The 12,497-nt window shown below is 39.8% G+C and overlaps 1 protein-coding gene across 1 annotated transcript in view; it reads left to right on the forward strand.

Moving 5' to 3' along the window:
- Nucleotides 1-11,674, forward strand: part of LOC134226600 (elongation of very long chain fatty acids protein 7) — a 164,894-nt gene extending 153,220 nt beyond the window's left edge. Inside the window, exon 8 of the mRNA XM_062707475.1 lies at nt 8,762-11,674. Within this exon, the coding sequence (XP_062563459.1) occupies nt 8,762-8,956 (195 nt within the window). The 3' untranslated portion in view covers nt 8,957-11,674. The remainder of the gene's footprint in view (nt 1-8,761) is intronic.
- Nucleotides 11,675-12,497: the final 823 nt, after the last annotated feature.

Consider the following 12,497-nt stretch of genomic DNA (forward strand, 5'->3'; position numbering starts at 1 on the left):
GAATTCGACAGAATTTTGTTCGGGATTTCAGCAAAACTTCTTCCGTAATTCGGCAGAAATCCATTCGGAAATCGGCAAAATTTCATTTAAAATTTAGGCACATTTCCATTCGGAATTCGACAGAACTTTATTCGGAATTGAGCAGAATTTCATTCGGATTTTGGATGATTCGGAATTCCGAATTCGGCAAAATTTCATTTCAAATTTCGGCAGATTTCCATTCGGAATTCGACAGAACTTCATTCGGAATTGGGCAGTTTTTCTTTGGATTTTGGAAGATTTTCATTCGGAATTCGCCTTTTATTTCGGAATCCGTCAGAGTTCCATTCAGAATACCATTCGAAATTCTTCAAAGTTTCATTCGGATTTTGGCAGAATTTTATTCGGAATTCGGCATTTACAGGGCTGTTACAACAGTCGCGGATTTCGCGGATTTGTCGTGGATTTACACTTCCAGTCGCGAAAATCGCGGTTCCGTCAAATATTGTCGCGAAAATCGCGGATTGATAATTACACTCTCGCGAAAATCGCGATTTCCCTCAATTTAATTTTAGGATTAAGTCAACATGTCATTTATTTGGGTGTTTGCAAAATGGGCAACCCCTCGACATCCAAACACATAGTATTTGAATAATCTTTCAATAGTCGTATGGATGTTGGTTTAAGTGGACACATAGAAAGTCTGTCGAATTGTCAGATCGATCATATTGCATTTCTGGATTACCGAAATACCGAGAGCAATTTATTTTATTGCTTAGAACTTTTGTGCCGCTAATTGCGGAATTACAATTATGATTACTGGCGCTGTATAGAGTGTCGATGATAAAGTCGGATCAAACGCAGTAATACTCACATCTGCAACTGTCGGGACGGAACTGATAGCTGATCGAAGCTGTTTTTATTTAGGTGTTTTGAAATTTATAATTTTAGGTTCAACGCCAATGAGGAAAGAAATTAAAAGGATTTAGCAATTTTAATTAAGAGGAAGGCCGGACCAGAAGGACCGTCTTGTGAGTCAACCAAGGGCTTCGTCAGTTATTTGAATTAAAATTACCACATTGAAATGATTGTAAGAATAAAATTTGGTAGAAAAAAAAAACACAAAAGCACTAATAAAATAGACAAAAATTGCGATGATAGGGTCCGACGGTTCCGGCTTCTCCGGACTGGAATCTTGGGGTTCCTGCCGCTTTGTATGGCTTTTTTTATAAGGGTGGTGCAAATATGGTTCATCTGCATCCTCGAGTGTCTCGCAGTAATCTTTTTTATGCGCGCTGTTCTCCGGTGGTATGTTAACTTGCTGCTGTAGCTGAAGGATTGAGGTCTAGGTTGTGAATGCCACATTTTGACCATTCTCGCCAATATTAGCTGCCACACAGAAAATCCTTGTGGATTATTCGACCTTTCTTTTTGTGAGTAAGGATCAGACTGCCTTTCAATTGTTGGGTATTCAGAAATCCGAATATCGTCGGTTGAACGAGAGGTTTGCGTCTAGTTTTGTACCATGCTCAATGACTCCCACTATTGCAGGCATCCTATTCAAACCATTCAGTAATCATCCTTTGTTCTATTATGCATTCCAATATCTTTTTGATAGGCTAGTTTTTGTTCCATTACTTTCGCTTTTTAATTCCTAGCTGTTCTTATATCCATTGAGAGTTCGTGATTACTCAGTTGCAGTAAACTGTTTAACTGAACTTGATCCTTGAGACTCCAAACGAATCCTACGATGGATAGCACATACAATGTTGTAATGCTCACTATAGATGGCAAAACGCCATCGTGTACGCGGCCTACCAAGAAGACTACGGCCTCTTCTAGGATGTCTAGTGCAGTGTTGTGCTTAATCATTATCAGACGATCATGATTGCAATTTTCATGTGAAAACTTTTTACGTGAAAACAGTAGGCGGGTTGTCGCCGGCGACAACTTCTCAAATTTTGTACTCAAACGATAATAAACACAGCATTTTCATTCAATCATTAATCTTCACTAATAATAGCTAATTGTCAACAGTCCCGTTATATCTTCGATTTGGCGTTATAGTTTCATGCTAGTACGGAAAAATATTTAAAAAGGTAACGGTAAATGCTTCAAATCAAGATACGATTTTCAAACGATTCTTAATCGCTGGCGAGTTTTAATCACTTGATAATTTAAAAGTAAAATCGTGGGTGAATTTGATCATTCTCGATTTTTCGAAAATTTGAGTTTTCCCAACCCTGCTAGTGCATGTTATCTTCGCTCGACGCTCTTCCGTCAAATGAACAACGTGTCGAGTCAGCCGTGTTGTATAAGCTTAGCAATACCCATCCATTATCTCATACGTAGTGATAATGACATCATTTTTCAAATCGTGAATATTATCCAAGTTCTTAAAAATTCGCAGGCCTCCTCTGGTTTCATTTCGCCTGAGTACTTTTAAATCAGATTCGTCAGGCTTTGCTTGGGCCTCTGCAGAGTTCTGTAGAGAATCGCTTGCTTTAAAAAAAATGGTCTTATATTATTTCCTAGCTGGCGAATTGATGGAAGTACACAATGCAATGACTGATCAATAAATAGCCTGACAGGTTATTGATGCGTCCAAGCCCTTGTAAAACGATAGTAGAGATTAGAAGAATACTATATAGTGTACTAAAAAAGTATAATTAAAATATAGCACTATGACAACAGACTGCCATCTGCACAACCTACTTGTAAAGAAATGCAATGATACAACATCGATTCAAATGGGGGGTTTCCCGGAAACATTAAAAATTGAATTACTTTCGGGCATAGTTCAACGCAATATATTTTCTGTGGCTCATGATATAGTTAAAGCGTTAACTATGTTCTTTTATATATTACATAAATAAGTAAATGTTCTTTAATTTTGTTTTCTATTGATGAATATGCCAATAGATTAGAAGCAAAAATATTGAAAAAATTTAAAATTATAAAACGTATAATTATAAGTAAGAAATTATATTTTTGTTTGTCGCGGATTTGTTTTTACAGTCGCGGTTTTCAATTTTCTAGTCGCGGATTTCGCGGATTGAAATTCCACTATTTTGTAACAGCCCTGCATTTAGTTTGGATTTCGGCAAAATTTCATTTGAAATAGGAAAGAATTTCGTTCAGAATTGGGCAGAATTCCTTTTGGAAATAGGCACAATTGCATTCGGAAATCGTTTTTTCTCGAATTTCGGGAGAATTTCATTCGGAACTCGGCAGAAATCCATTCGGAATTCGGCAAAATGTATTTTAGAGTTCGGCGAAATTTAATTCAGAATGTGGCTGAGATCCATTCGAAATTCGTCAAAATCTCATTTCAGATTTAGGCAGATTTCCATTCGGAATTCAACTTCATTTGGAATTTGGGAGAACTCCATTCGGAATTCGGCAAAATTACATTCGAATTTTGGCAGATTTTCATTAGGAATTCGGCATTTATTTCTGATTTCGGTAGAATTCCATTTAAAATTGGGCAGAATTCCGTTCAGAATCAGGAATTTGGCAGAATTTCATTCGGAATTCAGCAGAATTCCATACGAATTTATCTTCATCTTTTATGGGCGTAGCAACCCTCACTTTCTAGTCCAAATCGTTCTCAAGTTCAGAACAATTCACATTTTCCCAAAGTGGTGGGTCGCGACTCCCCAGCCTGTGTAAATCTTATGGAAATGGGTCGTGAAACCCCCCCCCCCCCCCCCCCCCAAACTTTGGGAAACTATATTCTACCAGGTTAGGTCTACCTTGGTACATAGCCGGAATAAAAACCAAGCGACTCGATGCTTCTTCCAGCTGTGTGATACGACTCCCGCAGCCGTGTTCGACGCAGCAACCATTAGTCCCAGCTTGTTTGTGGAACTCGTATAACACAAAAAAAGCTCTTTCCGAGATTGAACGCGGGTCGAAGGTCAAGAAGCAGGTCAAGTATTCGGCTGTTTTTATTTTCCACATCATTCATCTGGTTCAGTCCAGCCAGTGGCGCAGGGAGTGGGTAGGACAAGTAGAACATGTCCTACGCATGGAAATACCTGGGTGGGACAGTCAAAGCATTGTCCTACCCATGATTATGAGAAGAAAATACCATATGGATAACAAAAAGATCTAATACTATCAATACTGTTTCAATTTCTAGATCTAAAAAATATCATCAAAATGTTTCACAGTTAATCAGAGGTTAAAGTGACAATCGTGGAGATTTCCGGGATTATAAAGGAGAAATCCATTCCGAAAGGCTTCTTAGAATCTATGAAGAATTCTTTCCATTTCAAAAAGTTCCTAATGATCTATGGAGATTTTTCAAGAAGTGTTGAAGTTTAGTTTCTGCTGTTCCAATTGTTGAACATTTTCAGGAAGTACGTAATTATTTCTGCTAGTTCATGGTGGCTCAGAGAATTTCTGTAATTTCATAAGAATTGACATGTGAAGTAATCAAAAGATGAATATCCAAACAAGTATACGGCTTAGCTCAACTTAGCTGACTGACTGACTGTACTTGTCAATGATTGATTCTCCGTGACTGGTCATATGTAAATTGCGCTATGATTCAAACGAGGATCCAAGTGAATAAATGTTGGTATTCACTACCTACCTACGGCTCCAGTCAGTAGGGAAAGAAGAGGAATGTTAGTGTGTAGTTGTTGTTGCTACTAGAGACCGAAAAAACCTCTGCATTCCCACATTACCATGGAAAAGAAATTCCAATAACTTGGTAAGGTAGATGAACAAAAGATCGAGGATTCACTTATAAAATTATGTAGCCTATGCCACAATACGTGATGCAGCCTTTTAGTCTTTGGCAGACCTTCTGTCTATAAGGCAGAAATGGTAGTTACTAGGCTGCCGAGCTCGTCTCCAAAAGTTGAGAAATGAAACAAGGATATGAGAGTTGAAGCAGTTTATGACGATTGTAGCAAATGCGGATGTTTGGTAGCAAGCTTATGAGAAGAAAAATTTTGAAAGCCTCTAAGAGTTTATTGGAATCTGTAGGGATTACAAATGTACCTACGTTGGCATAAAATCTAGGAGTTAGGAAGAAACAAGTCTAAAATTCTTGAGATTTCTGGAAAGCCGTAAATAGTACTGAACTCCCTTAAAGATTTTTGCACGATTATAAGCTTTACTGATAGATCGTAGCTATTTCTGAAATTTTCTTAAGGTTCGAATTCTTAGAAGCTAGTGATAATTGCTTGAAACCACAAAACAGATAGGCATCATAGAACAAACTGCAAATTTCAAAGTAGGCTTTTTGTGTTTCAACAATCGACGAACGGCACTCCCGTATATCAAAGGCGAAAGAAAGAGACAGCAAAGCATGCGATGCTGCTCTGTCTAATGCGTGTTGCTCAGTAAAGCTTGACTTCCACCGCTAGGTTCGCTAGCGTTCCCAAATCATGGAAGGACCACATTCCACGGCAATGATGCATATATGTTATGTGTTGAAACCATAAAATATTTTATAAAATTTAAAGACTATCTCAACAGTCATAGGAAATTTATAACTTATCTGAGGATGTCCGAAAACATCTCTTGAAGTTCGAGAGGATCTGCGGAAATCCTTGAAATTCCCTATAAGTATTCAATAGATTTGATAATTCAGTTTTTGTCCTACCCACGGGCGCCTCTGAGTCCAGCAGGGCTACATATACGCGTCAAGCAGCAAACGAGACGTCTGGCCGATCAGGGATCTCGATGCAATCGGGAAGAGAAATCCCGCCTTATGGTGCTACAAATTGATTGTCCTCACGTTGAAGTCACCGAGGATAACCATTTTGTCCCTTAATCCTAATTGCGAGACCACCCAGTTGAGCGCAGCAAGAAGACTGTCGATCAACTCCACATTATTGATTCAATCGGGATGTAAAAGAACGCAGAAAGAAGAGAGTGGAATCAGCAGTAGTGTTACAGCGAACCACAATTGCTCAACCAACGAGTTATCAGGAGGACTCACAAAGCGAGATTTGAAGCAGGAGCGAACAGCTAACAGAGCACCGCCTCCAGTGTTTTTGTTACTGTTAGAAGATGACCTATCTTGCCGATAAACGTAGTATGATTCGTCGAAGAGTTGATTTACGGTGGTATTATTGTTGAGCCAGGTTTCGGTGAAGGCATAGGCGTCGTAGCAGCCATCGCTAAGGGCCAAACGATAATCGGTAAGATAACTATTGATCCCGCCGACGTTCTGGTACGTTCGGTGAACAATTTGGCGACTGGGTTGCAGCGGCTTGATGATGAGGACCGGAATTTCTGTGTGATGCTTGTATGCATTGCACGGCGTTCGGGTGGATTCGCTGGTAATCGGGAAACTTTCATACGGAGACAGAAATTATGGCTGGTCATACTTGCCGAAGGTTGGTGTCCGGATAACCTCGTCTCCCAACTCACACGCATGGCCGTTACGGCTGCTGGTCGCTGGCTGGAATGGCTCGACTGCGTTGAGTGTAATAGTGGCTTCTTCACAGGTGTGTTGTGTTAAAAGTGCATCCCGGATGAGAACTAGATGAATGCATAGCAGAGACTTGACGTTGCGGTGGAGAAATGGTAATTGATTCTTGCTAATGCGGCGATCCTGTTCGTTCGATGAAACTCGGACTCAATTCCGAATAGATGTTATCGGAAGCTTGGAATAATTTTAGGCGACCAACCAGCAGAGGTTGAGAGTTGATCGGTGATGCTGAAATTTGAATCGGCATCAGGCGATGAATTTTGTCGATAAGAGATGTGCTTGCCTTGAATAACAAGTTGGGAGTCCCCTAATCCGCCTCTAAACTCAGAGCCAGGACGACTATGGTGATCGCTGGCTACAGTAGGCGCGGCTGAGTAAGAGGAACTCCCGAAATGCTTTTGTCGGTGCGTCCTGGTGGAAAAGTCACGAAATCGTGACGGTTGGAGCATTTAGCAGCGGCTTCCACATGTTATTTGAGCTGATATCTTCGAATTCCCGAAATAGAAGACCTATATAGGCCATGTATTCGCATTTAGTGCGGAAATTGAAGTCAATCCCAACTTTGAAAGATATGAAGCTCATACTTTTAATGTCAATTCCTTTCTTCACCAGCGGGACCACTCTGACCAAATCTTCACCAGTTAGACTCCGGTTTGACGCTCGGGTGAATACGGGAGAGGTACAGCCAGAACATCGCTGCGGGCTTAGAGACTGTAATGACCTCAGTCGCAATGTCATTATTTGTCACTACCGTCGTGCGGGGCTTCTTTTGATTCCGGGGGCTACTTTGGATTTTTGATTTTTTGAAAAAAATAAACGGAAAAAATACCAAATTTGAAACAGAAAGTTACCATTCAACTATCAACAAGACACCCGATTGGTGATAATGACAATTTTATAGTACGAGATCGTTTTAGTGGTGGTTGGCGCAGGCGCCCTCCAGACCCAGGATGAATAGGAGTTGAGTGGACGATTCCTCGTCATAAACGAGCAATTAGCTCGCCTTGTTTCCCTATCTCCTGTCTAAGTTCCGCGTACACGATCCACCGACAACTACATTCGGATTTAGTCTGTTGTGGGCATTACGCCAAATGGTCTTAAGGTCAAACGGCCCACTGTATTTGATACACTTTTTAACGATTTGACCAAATGGTCATTATACCAAATTGCATTTAGACATTTAAATCGATATCAGCACTAAGATGATCTCTACTGTGCCGCTACTCTGTTCAAGTCATTATTGAACCCTGGCCCAGCATTTTTAAAGAAGGACATCCCGAGGGAACTGTCCCCACTGCTGATTCTTTTTAGACTCTCATTCTCAAGCGGATGTTTTCCTTCATGCTGGAAGGCTGCTAACATGTATCCGAATTTAGTACATAGTCGTTATTTTTATTCTCTCAAACAATACCGCAAATACCAATAATTTTCCTAAACATTTACATTCTGTGGTTTATTATGAATTATTTTTGAGCGTCTGTCAAGGCTCTTGTAGGCCTATTCGGCTAGAATTTACGGGTAAACGATAATTCTACATCCACAGTAAAACGTGATCGTGAAAACTAAAAATTGATCAGTTTCACCATTTTCAAGAAATGAATAAAACACTATTTCCTGTTATCACAATTACTTATTGTGAGTTAGGTATCTTGATCTTGACTAAATTTGCTGCTGAATGATATAATAGACAAGTGCCACAAAATTCCATATCACGCTAGCAGTTTTTTTCACGTGATAAAAATGGGATATTACTATATAGATTTGAGCGACATAATTGCCTAGGATGATTGCCGCAATTTTTATATTATGTACCGGCATTATTATTGACACGTGTTCGACCTCACGGTACCAGGACGTGTCACGGTACCGCTTCTTATAGACATAAAAAGAAATAACTCAAGCAAAAACAGACATTATTTATGATTAAGTTTACGTGTCAAGTAGTAGTATGCATCTCATTAGAAACGACCTGAACAAGTAAACCGTCATACAAATGCAGTTGAATCGAGATGCACAATGTAGTACTGCCACTGAGTTTGTTGTAATTTTCCATTCAGTTATATTCCAACCGGCGACACGTAAAAAAATCATTTTTCCATAACGTATGATCTGGAATTGATCTACGCATAACCACTCCCTCAAGTAAAACAACTTCATTAGCCAGTAGCTTCTGATGACGAAGCAACTTTGCGTTCAAGTTCTAGGTCACACTCGTTCTAATCACTCCGTCAATCATCTCCGGCACTAGTGCTGTAATGTGCATCAAACCTACCACCATCATTGCCTTTGCCTGCACAATAATTAATTCGCATTCTCTCTCGTTCACAGCCCGTTCTCGACGACGACGAGCTGCACCAGCGCAAGGTGACGGGCAATGGAATCTACATGAACGGCATGCCCAAGCCGGCGGCCAACTCGTACAGCAACGGAAACTCGAACGGATTCGTCGAGGCGATGCGGGACGATACGGACGACGCAGTGACCAGCGCAGCGGCGCTCGACCGCGTTCGGAAGATCCAATAACACAACGCCCGAGCTGGAGAAGGAGGAGGAGGTCGCCGGTGCCTTCCGTCGCGCCGGCGACGACAACGGAATCTGGGACGTTGCGTCTTCTAGGAGAAGAAGCGAGAAATCCCCTGCTACCACTAAAACCTCTAAGATACTACTACTTTAGTACTGTACTCTGTAAAGGCGCGCGCAATGCTGCGGACGGCACGCAATCAAGGAAGTGAAGATTAACACAGATTTTTAAGTCATACAAATGTGTGGGGAAAACTCTAGGCTTAAGGTAGAAAGTGTCACATTAATGTATTTAGCAAACGAGGGATGTAGAAGTGGGTGAAGAAAATGCGTGCTTGAGAGAATGCAAGTGAGGGCGAAAGCGAACAAATTGTTGTATGATAGGAATGGACTCTATTGCGGATCTTAGGAACTAGTTCAGAGCTTTCGTATTTGTCGTCGTCGCTGAAGAATTAGGGAAAAGGAGGTTCAAATGAAGGCGTGTCAAACGCGCCTCTTTATCTTTGAAGCTCGGCGCTGTGTTATATTATCATTGAGAGCTGCTCCCTCCGATGGTCATTACCTGAGAAGATTTATTGTTACGACCATTGGGGGTTGCAATTTCCAGAAACAATCATGGTGATCGATGTATAACAAAAACTAAATGGACGGAATGTTGTATTACTTTGTTTTTGGATAAACGATTTTTAGCTAACTACCTACTCTAGAGGAGGAAGGATCGTTTCAAAAACGGTTCCAGCCTTCGGTGTTTTGCTTTATGTAATTAAATCAATCAATGTGATGCGCGTGCGATATCGAGAAGTTTCTATGAAAAGATTTATTAGCGGACCCGGAGATTGTAATATAGACAGAGATAGATAATACATACTGAAACAGAATATCTGCTTAGGCAAAGCAAAAATGTGGTATTTTTATTCTTAAAAAAAATATAAATTGAATACAAAAAAATGTACTTGAGAAAATTTTCTAAGGGGTTTGCTTTGGCATTGCACTTAACCTTTTCTTAACAACTGACTGTCGATAAGTTTGTAAATTTTGAAAATGAAACTGAAGCTTATGAGCTAAAGCACTAGAAAGATTTTTTTCCATTTGCTTTGGTCATTTTCCGGAGCAAACAACTAAATTAAAACCGAAAATTTAAATTGCTCGCTCGCTCTCGCTCGTAGAGATTTCAAATTTCACAAGACGGTTTTGAAACATTACATTTTGCTTCTTTTTTTGTTCCTTTGAGTGAGGATGGATATTTGGTGTTTACTGTCGTGAGCCGTGATCGAAGCAATCTTACTCACTTGATAGACATTGGAACAACTTATGTTACCTCTGGAAAGATGTGGTGAGGTAATTCAATATAGTCGCCTACTTTGTTTGATAACAATTATTCTGTTTTGTCAAGTTATGCTGTTTGCAATGATGGATTCGAGAACACCCTTTTTTAGTCATTCAGTAGGTTTACTGTTAGATGTCTTTCGGCAAAGAAGCCAACGCCATGCTAGTTGCTGCACTCGCATTCAGTTAATACCCCGTCCAGAGTTTAATAGATTCTTTATTTTCAAGAGTCTTTAAGCTTGCAAGCTATTCCAAAAATTAATCTCATAAATCGGGCTCATTTTCTGGGTTGAGTAATTTAAGATGTGTCAATTTTGTCTCTTCTCACGAAAGTGAACATTTGACATATATCACATTATTCTCTTCAATTAGTTCCAAGTAAGCTTGTTCTACAATTGAGACTTTTTTCACGCAAAGCGAACACAATAATCAATCATTAGAAATTATGGCGATCTAATACAGTGCAATCGATTCTGGCGTAGGCCCCAAAGCAATTTTTCCTACAACTGCAATTAAAAAAATCCACTCATTTCGTTTCTATCGCCTTGCTCAAACAACCGCTCAGTTCGGTTCCCTTGATATTAAGCAAACGACGTGCAACATTCAATTCCACGCGCACACAACCAGCATTTGTAAACCGCATTAGCAGCAAACGAAACAGTTTTAGATGGTGACAGTTCTCTACTAGGAATATCAAATCTGGGAAGCTGGAACTACATGGCTGTGGCCTGTTGCAAGTATCTCAAACTCACCATATTCATTCGGATAGGAATCTAGGCGGTGGTCTCTTCTTGTTTAATTGACTACTTATAATGCATATCATATAGTTTTGCGGATCTTTTAACACTGGCAACAATAATAGAATCTTTCTTTTTCCCAAAGAAGAAACCAGTAAAGATGTAAGTATTAAGCATAATAAGTTCTTTTTCGATTCATAAAATTGAGTAAAAATAAGTGAACAGTTTGAAATTTTCAACACACAAAAGCAAGAAAAAAAAACTCATACAAACACCGAAACACAAATGTTAAAACATTTTGAAAGTCGAGTACCAACACATTTTTTATAAGAAATTAATAGATTGTAAGTTCGGCCATTTTTTCAAACACAGTGACAATTATCACTCTGTTATGTTCTAGTTCTTTAGGTTCCGTTTTTGTCTGTTCGATGAAAACCTATATATATATTTTTTTTATTTTATTACACACTCACAGACACGATTGACTTGTTCTGAACAAAACGTTTTCTATTAAAGTTTAATATTGGCGCGACTACAGCGAAGGGGCAAATAAGCAATGCTTAGATGCAAACGGCACTAAACGGCCACTGTATGATTTCTTGTTATTTAGGTTAAATTTAACAATTGAACGGCAATCGGTATGCTACGGTACTGTGAGGAGCATGGGAGGTAGAGCGTACCGTAGAAGCAAAAAGTAAAAAAATAGAACTATGAGGAAGCAACACAATTGATCAAAAGGAGTTTGATTGAGAGAAGAGAATACTGATGATGTTGAGCAAAAAGCTGGTCCAAAATATATAAGTTAATTCTAATACGAGGAGTAATAAATAAACCTAAGTAGTATTATTTTGAAAGAACTTTCTTGTGGAATAGTTGAGCGATTCTGTATGGCCCTATCAATTTAAATGCGACTAGTAAACATAGAGATGCCCATTGCGGCTCCACATGTTAGCTCATTCTAAGAGTAAATCGTAGTAAGAAATACTCATTTCACATTCGAAACTTTCAAACGAATCAAAATGCTTTTCAAAAGGTGGATTTAGGAAGCTTTGCGCAGTACTTCACTTTGTCAAGTAAGATATCAGCCATTTGTATGAGCATTGCTCATTGAGCAATTAGATTCATTCATTTAACTCACATCTAAACATATAACACTGAATCAACAATTTGACACCACAATACACGGTTCGAGGCCGCATCTCTCCATACTCGAATGCGCTCGCCTAGTTCTGTACCAGGTCAGCCCTCCTCACTCGCTGGGCTCCACACCGTCTCGTACCTACCTGCCGGATTGGAAGCGACACCATCTTTGTAGGGTTGTTGTCCGGCATACTTCCAACAAACCTCTAAGGGTTAGTTACCTTCTGTATGCTGGATTCGCCATAGAACTGGGCAAGCTCTTGGTTCATTCTTCGCCGCTACACACCGCCTTCTTGCACGTCGTCAAAGATGGTCCTAAGCATCCGTCTCTCGAATACAGT

Source organism: Armigeres subalbatus, chromosome 1 (genome assembly GCF_024139115.2).
Source record: "Armigeres subalbatus isolate Guangzhou_Male chromosome 1, GZ_Asu_2, whole genome shotgun sequence".
Lineage (NCBI taxonomy): Eukaryota > Metazoa > Arthropoda > Insecta > Diptera > Culicidae > Armigeres > Armigeres subalbatus.